The sequence below is a fragment of the Nelusetta ayraudi genome, unplaced genomic scaffold (genome assembly GCF_046127955.1).
Source record: "Nelusetta ayraudi isolate G7.1 ecotype Tasmania unplaced genomic scaffold, CSIRO-AGI_Nayr_v1 ptg000275l, whole genome shotgun sequence".
NCBI classification, from domain to species: domain Eukaryota; kingdom Metazoa; phylum Chordata; class Actinopteri; order Tetraodontiformes; family Monacanthidae; genus Nelusetta; species Nelusetta ayraudi.
Genome location: NW_027466324.1, coordinates 1 through 13,489, shown reverse-complemented (window position 1 = coordinate 13,489; position 13,489 = coordinate 1). Strand labels below are relative to the sequence as shown.

At 44.6% G+C, this 13,489-nt stretch overlaps 1 protein-coding gene and 3 long non-coding RNA genes across 6 annotated transcripts; 2 read left to right on the top strand and 2 right to left on the bottom strand.

The window, feature by feature from the left end:
- Positions 1 to 1,420: 1,420 nt before the first annotated feature.
- Positions 1,421 to 3,223, bottom strand: LOC142882435 (NLR family CARD domain-containing protein 3-like). Of its 3 annotated transcripts, none has more exons than XM_076017175.1 (3): positions 3,066 to 3,223; positions 2,538 to 2,662; positions 1,421 to 2,339 (listed from the first exon to the last, which is right to left on the bottom strand). In XM_076017175.1, the coding sequence occupies exons 1-3, from the start codon at positions 3,140 to 3,142 to the stop codon at positions 1,669 to 1,671; spliced, it is 873 nt and encodes a 290-aa protein (XP_075873290.1). In that variant the 5' UTR covers positions 3,143 to 3,223; the 3' UTR covers positions 1,421 to 1,668. The 3 variants fall into 3 exon arrangements, with proteins under 3 accessions (XP_075873290.1, XP_075873291.1, XP_075873293.1); XM_076017176.1 differs by having other exon boundaries at positions 2,538 to 2,659; positions 3,066 to 3,222; XM_076017178.1 differs by having other exon boundaries at positions 2,538 to 2,656; positions 3,066 to 3,222.
- Positions 3,224 to 8,100: 4,877 nt separating this feature from the next.
- LOC142882434 (uncharacterized) lies at positions 8,101 to 9,649 on the bottom strand. The gene is made up of 3 exons (XR_012925791.1): positions 9,497 to 9,649; positions 9,155 to 9,328; positions 8,101 to 8,301 (listed from the first exon to the last, which is right to left on the bottom strand). It is a non-coding gene; the product is annotated as an uncharacterized LOC142882434 (long non-coding RNA).
- Positions 9,650 to 11,130: 1,481 nt separating this feature from the next.
- On the top strand, positions 11,131 to 12,351 carry LOC142882436 (uncharacterized). The gene is made up of 4 exons (XR_012925792.1): positions 11,131 to 11,543; positions 11,710 to 11,781; positions 11,863 to 11,923; positions 12,173 to 12,351. It is a non-coding gene; the product is annotated as an uncharacterized LOC142882436 (long non-coding RNA).
- A 27-nt stretch (positions 12,352 to 12,378) lies between these two features.
- LOC142882433 (uncharacterized) lies at positions 12,379 to 13,477 on the top strand. The gene is made up of 3 exons (XR_012925790.1): positions 12,379 to 13,029; positions 13,117 to 13,232; positions 13,310 to 13,477. It is a non-coding gene; the product is annotated as an uncharacterized LOC142882433 (long non-coding RNA).
- Positions 13,478 to 13,489: the final 12 nt, after the last annotated feature.

Genomic DNA, 13,489 nt, shown 5'->3' with positions numbered 1-13,489 from the left:
TCCATAAGATTATCTGGAATAATTTGTCAGACAAAATCAAAAAGGAAAAAAAGAGAAACGCAACTCAATAAAATATGCTTGACATTATTCTTCATCACTGACTCACAATTCAATCATTTATCCTCATCATCATCAAGTATTTTGCCCTTCAAGATTTTTTCAACTCAACAAAGAAGCACACATTTTCAAATGGTCACTGATCCCATTCCAAAATGGAACTCCCAGAAAAGAAAGACATCTATACTTAACAATGCTTCTCACCTTCCATCATTCAAAGACACTCAACCCTCTGAACATGGATTGATTTTCTCTCACTTTAAAAAACTTAGAATACTGAGTGCAAGATTTTCATTCTTTCCTGGAAATAGTATTTCTAATGTTTTCAAGTCCACTATATCTATGAATTGGAAGATCTTTGACTCTATCAATCATTGATTTCTGCATTAGTGTTTACGTACCTTCCTAAACCTATCACAGCCTTCCTGCAGTTCCTCACAGCTGGAATCAGTCTCAATCTTCCCTCCATGGTTGTGTTGTACTTGCTGAGGTCCAACTCCTCCAGAACCTCCTCTGACATCTGCAGCATGTAGGCCAGAGCTGAACACTGGATGGCTGAGAGTTCCTTCTTTGATCTGGTCTCTGACTGCAGGAACTCTTGGACCTCCTGATGCACCGACTGATCCTTCACCTCCAGCAGACAGTGGAAGACGTTGATGCTTCTGTCAGGAGAAACATCACCAGTGTTCATCTCCTTCAGGTTGTTGATGACCTTCTGTAAGGTTCCTGGATGGTTGTCAGTGAGACCCAGCAGGCCTCCTAAGAATCTCTGGTTGGATTCCAGACTGAGTCCATGGAGAAAACGAACAAACAAGTCCAGGTGACCGTTTGGACTCTGCAGGGATTTCTTCATCATCCTCTTCAGGAACCCATCAAGGGTGTCCAAGGTTTGGTTAGGATTATGGCAGTCTTCCTTTTTAAAAAAATTTAAACGTTTTAAAAACATATTTTCTTGTGATGTCCCTGCTTTTGAGTCTTTCAGGAAATCCTGAAGAACCTCCTTCTTCCTCTTGGTGTGACAGTGGAAGCTGAAGACTGCAGCCAGAAACTCCTGGACGCTCAGATGAACGAAGCAGTAGACGGTTTTGTGGAAGATCACACTCTCTCTTCTGAAGATCTCTGTACAAACTCCTGAGTACACAGAGGCGTCAGTCACACTGAGACCACACTTCCCCAGGTTTTCACTGTAGAACATGATGTTTCCACTCTCCAGATGTTCAAATGCCAGCTGGCCCAGCTTCAGAAAAACCTTCCTGTCAGCCTCCGTCAGCTCCTGTGGACCTCCTCCATACTTGTGCTGCTTCCTCTTGGTCCGGACCAGCAGGAAGTGTTAATACATGTCAGGCAGTGTCAGTCTCCTCTGTGCTCTGAGCTCAACATGCTCTCCAGAACTGTGGCAGTGATCCAGCAGAAGACCGGGATCTCACACATGATGTGGAGGCTCCTGGAGGCCTTGATGTGGGAGATGATCCTGCTGGACACATCTTCTCTATCTCTGAACCTCCTCCTGAAATACTCCTCCTTCTGGTCATCGGTGAAGCCTCGTACTTCTGTCAGCCTGTCCACACATGACGGAGGGATGTGATTGGCTGCTGCAGGTCTGGAGGTTATTCACAGCAGAGCCGAGGGAAGCAGATCTCCTCTGATCAGGTTTGTTAGCAGGACGCTGACTGACTTCTTCTGAGTGACGTCGGTCACCACCTGGTTGTCCTCAAAGTCCAGAGCCAGTCTGCTTTCATCCAGGCCGTCCAAGATGAAGAGAAGTTTGCAGACATGCAGCTGCTCTGCTGTGAGCTTCTCTAACGTTGGATGGAAAACATGGAGCAGCTCCAGAAGACTGTAGTGCTGCTCTTTGACCAAGTTGAGCTCCCTGAATGAGAGAGGAAGCACCAGATGAAGGTCCTGGTTCTCCAGGCACTGGGCCCAGTCCAGAGTGAACTTCTGCACTGAGAAGGTTTTTCCAACCCCAGCGACGCCGTTGGTCAGCACCACTCTGACTCTGAGTCCCTGCTGCTCAGGTGAGGCTTCAAAGATCTGGCTGCACCTGATTGGACGGTCGTGGAGGCTCTTCTTGGTCTTCTTGGTCTTCTTGGTCTCCAGCTGCCTGACCTCATGGTGTCTGTTGACCTCCTCACTCAGTCCCTCAGTGATGTAGAGGTCAGTGTAGATGCTGTTGAGGAGGGTTTGACTTCCTGCTTCTTCACCTTCAGTCACACGTTCACATCTCCTCTCCAGACTGATCTTCTGCTGCTGTAGAAGCTCCTGCAGACCATCATCAGCCTCTGGAGCAGAGAGAAGGTTGGAGAAGAAAATATCAGTGTGACAGTGTGAGCATCATTTCCTGTCCACAACTTGAAGCTGCTGCTGCTGCTGCTGCTGTGTGACTGTTTGCTCTAAATGTCCCTCAGTCAATCTTCTCACTGGAGGTCCTGAAGGATCTCAGAGGGAGAAGTGAAGGAGGTGCAGGTGGACAGTCTTACTGTGAGCAGTCTTGGTGTGACTGGCAGGTTGCAGTGCTGATGGAGCAGACTGGTCCCAGTATGAGCTGCTGGACACTGGGTCAGTCAGGACGTCACAGCCACCACCACCACTGCTCTTCCTCCTCCTGTGGAGAAGTTTGGGTTTGACTGCTCAGTTGGACAGCTTGGATGATAGTTTTTAGTCTTGAACACATTTTTCCTGTTACTGAAGTTTTGATTCTTCAGTCATACTAACTTACATGTAACACCCAACAAGATAAAGTTTCGACTTGGTCAAGCTGTCTATTCTAGAAGCACAGAGTGTCTTTTCTTCTGAAACACAAACAGTCAAATCCTTCATTTCAAAATAACTCCTGCACTGCAACTCCAGCTGCCAGTTTCCCTCTTGACTCAAACACTATGAACTGATGTGGTGATTCTACAGGAGCTCAAACAAGTTTAAAATAAGTCATTCATTCCCAACAAATGTGAACTGAAGAAGCAGCATCAGGAAGAAGACTGCAGAGGACGACACTCCAAGTTTCTTACTTTGCCTCAGAAGGTCCAGGTTCATGACTGAAGAATAGAGGTTCATCTTTGGACCAATCACTCTTCAGAGACACCATGCTGGGCCCTGGAGACTCTGACCTCCGTCTCCGTCCCTGAACTCTGCAACACAAACATTCCTTGAGTCAAAAACATCAATCTTTCATCAACTGTCTGCTGAGAAACATTAAAGGCAAACTGCTGCTCAGATTGAGGAGCTGCGGCAGCAACAGTGATGCTGCTCTTTATCTCTAGATGGTCTTCAGGAAAAGTGAAGAACTGAGAAGGAGAAGAGGACGGGCTGGGTTGCTGACCAGTCCACCAGTCAACCAGTTGACCAGTTGACCAGTCCACCAGTCAGAGGTCACTGGGTCATTGTCACCATGAAGGTGGTTTTCTGGACCAGTCTGGCAGGAAGATCAGAATCCCTTGACAGTCAATCAAGTGTCAATAACTGATGACTATTGACTAAATGATCCGATTAGAGTCAATATGAAACTGACTTTATTCTTCCAATCTTCATGAGATCAAACTGGTAGTTCACCCCATTATAATTCAGAATGCTATTGTCATAATAGTAATAGATTCGTAATAATCTATTATTCTGAGGCCTCAGGGTAAAATCACAAAATATTTCCTGCTCAGCAGACAAGCCAGTGGATATCCTCCCCCCTCCTCCTCTTGCTATACTGAGGACTCACATTATTAAACTGGGAGAAAGAAAAATACTTACAATGATTTTAAAAATTACAATACTGAAAGCAATGATTTCTGATCTGCCTCACAGTTTTCAGTCAGTGATGGTGTCTGTGACCAGAGTTTTCTTACTGGGTCCAGGTTCATTACTAAAGAATAGAGGTTCATCTTTGGACCAGGCACTCCTCAGAGACACCATGCTGGGCCCTCGAGACTCTGGTCTGACTTCTTCTCCATCCATCTCCTGAACTGGAGTCAGTCTGAGGTGAAACACAGCAGTTCTACTGTCAGCTCAGAACACAGTGCAGAACTTCACTGCAGTGGGAGAGTGCAGGACAGGTGCCTGCAGACACTGGAGTTCTGCTCCTCTGACCACACCAGGCATGATGAGTTTTTTTTACTATTTCATTATATTGTACCTAACTTCATATTAATATTTTCTGGAAATTCCTGGTTGTCACTTGATGATTCTCCTTCAGGGTGGTAGGGCTCAGAAGTCTGATATGGAACACCTTGATGCACCAGCACAACATCAAAGCTAAAGCTATTTGTTTCATGGGTGGAGATAAGAGCTGTTCGGCGTCGGCCACCAGTCCATCCGACGAAGGATGCGAAGCAACGGATTAATCCGTCGACTGGTGGCCGACCCTGGTGCATCGAGGTGTTCCAGAACTGACAACAGGTTGGCTAGGGCGACCTCGTTTGCCTCCATATCTGGGACGGCAGAATATGCAGCCAAGCTCTCGATCACCTGCTCAACTCGGTCCCGAGCATCAGATTCAGATACATGATTCAACTCCACCTGGGAAGCTGTCAGGTTTAAACCCTCAAAGTATGAAAGGAACACACGGGAGTCAAGTATATCTTACTCACGAGGAGAGCAGTGACAGCAAGCAACCTCAGTTACGTTCCATCCACCCCACTCTGAAGCGCTTCTGACTGCAAACCTCCTTTTTATTATCATAAATGGGGCAGTCCCTGGTTACATGGGTCTAGGTCATCTAAAGTTGACATATGCATGAGACCAGAGCCGGCCCAAGGCATAAGCGAATTAAGCGGCGGCTTAGGGCCCCAAGGCCACTAGGGGGCCCCCAAGAGCAATCAAAAAAAAAAAGTTTTTTTTTTCCATGTATAAATGATGATTTCTATATGATCAAATATATGTTATTGTACAAAAACACACTTTCAACAGAGTGCAGCTGCTGATGTAGACCCTAATGATTCTTAATGCCTCTGTACCTCACGTTGTGCTTTATCACTTGGAATGTTGTGTAAATCAACCCCAGGACACTCTTGTAGCTGGATGTGCTGCCCGTTGAGATTGAAAACCATATGTGGCAGCCTGGACGTGATACATGATGCATTCATTGAAATTATTCAGATTAAGTTTGCATTGGTATTACTGATGTTTCTGATTATTTTACCTTTGGAGATACAGCAACAGCATCATTTCAACGTGTAATACATACATGTGTAAAGACATGTCAGGCCGTCAATAGCTGCCAGAGCTGCACTGAACTCATTGTAGGTGTGTGAATGATCAACAATCAATACTGGCTGAAATAGAGGGCCCCAAAATCAAATTTTGCTGAGGGCCCCAAGAAGAAGAAGAAGAAGAAGAAGAAGGCTGGGACTATTTGGCACCGGAGAGAGCTGAGGCCCTGCCCCCTGGTGGCCATTCCACGTCAGTGGCATCTAAGGTGGGACTTGGAATCTTGTCTTTAGTGGACGGAACGTTGCTGAATGTCAAAGCCTCATCAAAGGCCGTGACCTCAGAGGTCTGCTTTGCTGTAGGGATTCTAGAACTCTGGCCTTGTTAAAGCAGCACAGCGGCGCAACGCACACCAGTCGACATTGGAGGACGAGAAGAAAGAGAAGGACGTTGGAAGACGAGAAGGCTGAGAAGAAGGAGCATCGCTGCTGAAGAAGGATGGAGACGTCGGGTCAACTCGGAGCCTCGAGGCCTCAACTGGGCGTGCGGCTCATCAAAAGGTCAGCGCGGTTTCCACTCATCTTGTGATTGACTGAAAATATGACTTGTTGGAGAAGAAGAAGAAAGAGGAGAAGAAGGAGGAGAAGAAAGAGGAGAAGAAGAAGGAGAAGGAAGATGAGGAGAAGGACAAGAAGAAAGAGGAGAAGAAGAAGGAGAAGAAGGAGGACGAGGAGAAGAAGAAAGAGGAGATGGAGGAGGAGGTCAGAAAAGAATCAGCCAAGAGAATTATTTCACTAGAAAAGGACATTTTCATTTACACTTTCTAACAACTCATTGTGATGCTTGGAAAATTATTTCACTTCCACAAGAAACAAACAAATGTTCAGATTCCAAATGAAACGCTGATCATCTTTGTTCTGGAGCTGCATCAACATCAACACTGCTACAATGAAACACTGTAGAAATAAGAACCAATCAGAATGAAGTGCGTAAGTAATATTCAGTCCAGTTCATGAGGTGGATGTTCACCTGGAGAATATAGAGATATATTTTATATGATACAAATGCATGTGTTACGTCTCCCCAGGATGGAGGACCACAATAACAAATACAGTCCCTGTATAAAGCAGGTTGAGTGGAGAAGCGGAGACACAGTCGGTGCTTTAGGTTGAATGCGTCTGAGGAAACGGGGAAGGCACCGCCCCCTTTACCTGTCCCCAGCGCAACTCGTCCCAACACAGAAGTCCCCCCCCACCCCCTCAGACTTTCCGCATAAATGTCACCTAAGCACTCATATAAACAAACAAATTAATGAAAATAAACAATTGATTCACCTCAAACCGCTGTGATGCTGGTTTGATTTGCTGGTTGTTGGGGAGAAGAAGGGATGCAAGAAAAGAGAAAAGGGGCGGTGCTGCTGCCTCAGGGAGAAGAAAACATCACAAGTCATCAATAAACTGTCACGTTGGTTCAAAGGATGCTCACACGCTGGTTTCAAAAGGTGGCGCTAATGTTACATTAAATCTAGATGCTTGTGCCTCATCATATACTCACTGATATAAATATGCATCATCATATAATCATTGATGTGAATATGTATTCTTAGAGATGGGCAATCTGTGCTGAACACTGTAAGATTCTGTGCAGACTGACAGGACACCTCAGAGAAGACTCAGGAACACAGCCATTGTAAAACAGTGACCTCAGGTGACATTAGGCGACCTCAAGCGACCTAAAGTGACCTCAGGTAACCTCAGGTGACCGCAGGTTACCTTCAGTGTCTTGCCCAAGGACACAAGGGCGGACTAGAATGGAGCGGGATTTGAACCGCCAACCTTTGGGCCAACCCGCGTTACCTCCTGAGCCACAGTGGCCACAGTCGCTATGAAGGGCTACATGGCCCAGAACATTGCGCAAACAGCCGATTCACGAGTTCCTTTGCTGAGTTGAACTTTTTGAACCCTCACGTCCTCTGGGTGGTGAACCAAAGGGCTGGGGGCCTGGCCCAGACATGGCCTCCCTGTCGAGGAGCAGGCACCGCCCACTTCACTGACACCAACGCTAACACCAACAATTTTATTTTCATTGTCAGAGGTACAACTTCCATTACATTTAAGACATTTTTCATCAAAATAAAAACAAACATAATGTTAATACAGAATCTGTTCTTGAAACTCAGGACCTCTCCTTTCTCTCCATGTGCACATTATAAGAAAAAAATAAAATAATGCTGATGATAGCAACCATATTAACCAGGTTAATTACATTACAAAAAAACAGTAGAGTGACAGCACAGTGTAAAAAGCAAGTGCCAATAAAATGAGTCTAGTGTATCTGTTTTACTGTCCTGTACTGCACACTGCTCTTCCTCTATACTTGTCATGGTGTAATTACACACCAGCGCATGTTTGTAATAATTGTTAGGGATTTGGGGGGGGCGGTGTTAATAACAATACATTGAACAATAGAACAGTAGAACAGGGATGCGTCTTAGGGAAATACCTCTAGGGTTGCTAGGGTTGAGAATGATGGCACTCATTGGGCAGAAATTCACTATTTTAATGTGTTCTGGTGGCGGGAGCAGCCAGAGATCTTTGAAATAATACGCATCAGTCTGTTGTGTCCCTTGGATGAGGCGTCTTTTTTCTGCACAGGAAATCCACCTTTTTCAATCTGTCCATTTGCAGATGGAGTATGTGATTTTTTTCCACTAAATAAATGTCCTCCATTGAGTCTGTCCATTCTTTCACTGGAGGAGGTTCAGGATGCAACCAATGTCTGGTGATATTTGCCTTGACTGCAGTTATCATTATCATCAATAGGTGTCTATTGGCATCTCCCACAATGAAATCTGATTTACCTAAGATGGTTTGGTATCTTCTGATGAAATATTTATTCTACTGTTTTGTGCTCCTCTAAGCAGAAGCTCTGTAGACCTGGACACTTCCACAATATGTCATGTGGTGATCGTGGCTTTAATCCAACAGGGCAGGATGCAGGATCCACCACTAGATGGAGCTCTCCTCTCCACTCTCCCTCAGCTCCATGGTCCAGTCAGATCTGCTGCTGGATCATCAGGACCAGCTGATCCTCCATCAACATCACCACCAACTGTAGAGAGAAGAAGAGACGGTAGAGTCACCACTCACAGTCCTTGAAAGCATCGTCCCAGAGACGTTCACTGTTCACAGACTGTCAGTCACATGTTGACAGTGTCAAAGATGAAGGTCATGTGACCACAACAAAGTCATGTGTAATGCTGGAGTTAGCTCAAGATAACAGCAACAGTAAAGGAAGTGACTTATTATGGGCTGGACTGAATTGGGATGAAGTATTGAAGACGTCAGGAACGACTACGGAGCCTGTGAGTTGCACCAATAATATCACAACACACACAAACACAGGAACTGATTTGTAGTCTGATTTTGGGCCTTTTGTTCACTTCAGGACTTCTTTGCAGTTTTTTCTTCTTGAAGTCAGTCTTGGAATACGTGCTTCCGCTGCACTCCGACCACCTTCTTGACTGAGGAGTCCACGATATCTCTGTCTTCTGCTTGCTATTTAGTTCACTTGGGTCTCCTCCATGGCCTCGGAGCTCAACATCTACATCTCCATAGAACCCAGATCCAGCCATTCTGGTTCCAGGTGGCTCCAAAAGACCCTGACCATGCAACTGTTCTTCTAGGACGGACTCCTTCTCCTTCCAGGGTGGTAGCCGCCTGGCAGGAGGTTGTTCTGATGGTTCACTTCCTCCATGCGGTGGCAAAGGAAGTTGAGATCGCTGTCAAGCTAACTGTGGATACGCCTGACAGGAAGTTGCACCGACAGCGGACTCGCCCTTCACAGTAAAAGCTCATTTAACCTGGGTTACACATGTGGCTGGCTGACTGGCACCATCCTCCTCTCACACTGTGACTGGGAAACGTTATCAACCATCGTCCACTGCTTCCAAACCAGTACTGACCTCACACTCTCCAGTTTATTGTCTCTGCTGGTGACCAGATCATCCAGTATCTTCCCTGTTGACTCCTTCACATTGTTGTCACTCAGGTCCAGGTGTCTGAGGTGGGAGGGGTTGGACTTCAGAGCTGAGAGCAGCCAATCACAGCTGAGCTCTGACAAACTGCAGTCCTCCAACCTGAATAAAGAAGGAATGATGGAGAGAGACATTCACAGTTGGGTGTGTGCGTAATTTAAATCCAGTTTTACACATTTTTGATGGAATCAAAGTGAATTCCAACAAAGTCAATTCAAAGTCATAACAACAATCACTGCAGCAGTTGTAGAGTGAAGAGGGTGAACTGACCTCAGAGTCTCCAGTTTACAGTCTGGACTCTGCAGAAAACCACTCAGCTCCTCCACTGATGAATCCTGCAGCTGGTTGTCACTCAGGTCCAGCTGTCTGAGGTGGGAGGGGTTGGACTTCAGAGCTGAGAGCAGCCAATCACAGCTGAGCTTTGTCAACCAGCAGTTCTCCAACCTGAATCAAGATTTGATTTCTTCCATGGTGTAAATGTCATATTCAGAGTCATTTCTCCCTGTTGATGATCCAGATGTGCAGCTGTTGGGATCACTGAGTCATTCCCTCAAAGGAGTCATTGTGCCAGTGTGTTGTCAACACAACAACAAGGGCAGTGCGTCAGTCAGTGTGCAGCCAATCAGCAGTGAAGATGGAAAATAATCAGTGAGTCCTTTGTGTGCTTGTGGCTGTTTTCAGTCATCAGAGTCTCATTACAAGTCAAACACATTCTAAGGACAAGATGAAGAAATACTGCTGCACTATTAATCTGCCTCTAATATTTCTTCACAGGATCTTCTGCTCAGTCATGTGACCTTCATCACCAATCAACAACTTCCATTGAGCTCCAAAGTGACTGGAGACATTTTCCACACTTTCTTCCACCATCCAAAGTCTTGTCTGGCTACAGGTTGTTGACATGAAAATATCAACAACATCCACTTTGTCTAGATGAGTCTTTAATATCTGCTTCAAAGTCTTCACACTGAGCAGCGTTACACACCAGTTGTCATCTGCTGACACGCACTGGCCACCAGTAGAAAGCAGGAACTGACCTGAGATCTTCCAGTCTGCAGTTTGGACTCTGCAGTCCAGCACAGAGCAGCTTCACTCCAGGATCCTCCAGTGTGGTGTTACTCAGGTCCAGCAGTGTGAGATGGGAGGGGCTGGACTGCAGAGCTGAAGACACCACTGCACACTGAAGCTCTGAGAGTTCAATGCCTGTGTTTATCCGTTTGGTGAAATCGCAGCAATGAAGGAGAGCAGAGAGAGAAGTTGTGGTTGACATGAAACTCTGCTGGGTACAAAAGGGTTTCAAGACTCATTAACATGTGATCAGCTGCTTCCATCATCACCACCACCACCACCACCACCACCACCACCATCATCTCCATCAGCAGGTCCTCAGTGTCTCCACTGCAGTCTCCTCAACCAGGGAACACACACTCCAGTGTGTTCCAGCCACTGAGTGTCAACACGTCCTGTTGTGACTGACAGTGTTGCTCTGATCTTCTTCTTCAACTCAACATGATGCTCAGTTGTGATTAATGTTGACACACACACACACACACACACACACACACACGAAATTATTTAATTGTATCAAGGTGCAGAAAATAGGCATTTGATCAATAACAAACGTGCGCAGTCTCCAACAGAGCTCAATTAAAAAGTTGGTACTGACAATGGGGGGAAAGCGCCTACACCTGTGATCAACCAGGTGCAGTGGTTATCAAAATCATAGTCTCCCAACAGAGCTCAATTAAAAAGTGGGTACTGACAATGGGGGGAAAGCGCCTACACCTGTGATCAGGCAAATTAATTACAGCCTTTATATATAAGAGTGAGAATCATTTCTGAATGAGAGGAGTCAGATACTGAAACAAACAGAACAGAACAGAACAGAACAAACTGGACAGAAAACAAAAAAGGGAACAATGGACCCCAAAATAGTTAGCGAAGTCTTGCTTTACTTAGAGCATAATTCCTTCCCAAAGGATTTGACTAAAACGCAGCGACACACAATCAAGCGGAGAGCTTCCAGTTTTGTTCTCAAGGGTAAGTATGAAACTAATGTAAGCCTAGATGTTTAAAGTGGAAAGATGTTTCTCTCTGAACTTGTTGTGATCAATTAGATGGAATTCTTCATTATATCTGCCGAAGAAAACCTTGCGAGCACATTGCTCAAGTGGTGCTCTCGGCCTCTGAGGCAGAGGCAATTTTCCAAGAATTTCACTGCAGCAGCATTGGGACACGTTGTGGGGTAGAGAAAACCCACAATGCAATAATAACTCGGTACTATTGGCCTGGCATGCAAGCTGACATCAGGAAATGGGTATGTAATCTTTATTTCATTAATTATGTCATGAAAAATTTAAAATTTTTCAAGCAGTCACACCTAACTTGTTAATAAAACATGTTTTGTACAAAGTGAATTGAGATATTTACTTAGAAATCCTACATAGATTTAAACAATGCGCATCAATACTTTGCTTTTCTAGATTGCACAGTGTCCAGACTGCCAGGCCAAACGTGCGACTCTCAAAGAGAGAACACAGTACACGCCTATTACTGTAAGCTTGACAGCACAACTGCACCAATAATCAATGACATCAATCGAGAGTAACCCTTGTCTAACAATTTCTTTCTTTAAGGTACAAGAACCATTTGAATTGGTTGGGATGGACCTCATGCGCCTGACCATGACAGAGGACGGTAATCAATACATATGTGTAATGGTTGATTATTTTACCAAATGGGCAGTAGCCTACCCTCTGAAGAGTAAAACAGCAGAAGAGGTCCCCAGTTGTATTCTTAAATTTAGATACACATATGGTGTACCTCAGACTGAGACTGCTAACAGATCAGGGGACAGAGTTCAAGAATAAGGTGAGAACCAAACTGTTCATTGCGATATTCCTGTGCTTGATATAATGCACCCGTTTCTGTTCATTTGATCAACAGCTAAATAGACATCTGTGTGAGAAAATGGCCATTAAGCGGAGCTTTCGCTCTCCATACCATCCCCAAACAAATGGTTTGGTGGAAAAACTTAATGGCACCATTCAGAGGTGAGTTACTTACTTTTAACACATTTTCTATGTTGAAACAAGTGACTTTATGAAACATTTTCAGATCTTTAAACATTCTTTGTAAATCCAAGCCAAAATCCTGGGACAAATTTTTAGACTCAATGTTTGCACTGAGAACAAATAAACAACTAACAACCAAACAGTCCCCTTTTTTTTTTTTAATGTTTGGTCGAGAGGCCAAATACCCTTCACAGGTTCCCAATGATTATGAGGTAAGAACAAAATTTAACTTCCAAAAAATTGTGCTGACTACAGAACATTTGATATTTAATGTCTGTTACACTGAAGGTCACCCACGAGGAGGTGGAAAGACTTCAACAATGAGGACCCATTTGAGGGACTGCTGACACTTGAAGAAACCTACCTTGAAGTTGAAAAAAAATGTTGAAAAGTCACAAAGAAAAATTCAACATAAAAAACTTGAAAAAGGTGAAGACGTGACCTTTTGTGTTGGCGACAAAGTTTTGAAAAAAAACATCCGTCAAGAACAATGAAAAGGCGGCAAAATGGCCCCAGACATGTTGGGGCCATTCATTGTGTCCAACATAGAGGACAAACTGGTGTATTTAAAAAGAGGGAGGTCAACAATGTCAGCAAACATTGACCAGTTGGAGCACAACATTGAACAAGAGGAGAGAATTCCCGCAAAACTGAAAAGGATCGCAAGCTCTCCTCCGGTTCAATGCAGTGCTCCAAACGTCCCTCAAAGTGCTGCATGTCCAACTCCAGGTAAATCTCATGCTGCTCACGATTTGTCATTATATTAGTAGATTCCTGCAGCATATCCGTACCTCATAAAATGTTGTCAATTTTCAGCTGTAAATGACATCTTAAAAGCCAAGGCGGAAGTCATTTGGGCAAAGTACGGCCCTAATAAACTTTTTACAGCTGACTTCAAAACCTTGGCTCCATCCAAAGAACTTGTCAGTGAGGTGAGGTCATCAACCTCTTGATGAGATTGTTGTTGTTGAATGTGGCACAAGTAATTTTTCCTCTTCCTCATTTCCAGGTTTTAAATTGTTTTTTACACTTTTTAGCCAACCAAATTTCTGAAAAAATACTTGTAATTGATTCATTTGCCATAACAGAAATTTGGAAAGGCACTGGTAAAAAAATGAAAAAGGTAAGCTTTACAATTTACAAGTTGATGGTTTAAGTCTGGCTTCTTGACCACTAAAATCATTGTTAC

What these genes read in the sequence shown, in the direction of transcription:
- LOC142882435 (XM_076017175.1), bottom strand. Translation starts at nt 3,142, where the DNA reads ATGGTGTCTCTGAAGAGTGATTGGTCCAAAGATGAACCTCTATTCTTC. An exon ending in CCTGGACCTTCTGAGGCAAA is followed by an intron (nt 2,663 to 3,065) that starts GTAAGAAACTTG and finishes ACTTCTCCACAG; the next exon opens with GAGGAGGAAGAGCAGTGGTG. An exon ending in TCACACCAAGACTGCTCACA is followed by an intron (nt 2,340 to 2,537) that starts GTAAGACTGTCC and finishes TCTCTGCTCCAG; the next exon opens with AGGCTGATGATGGTCTGCAG.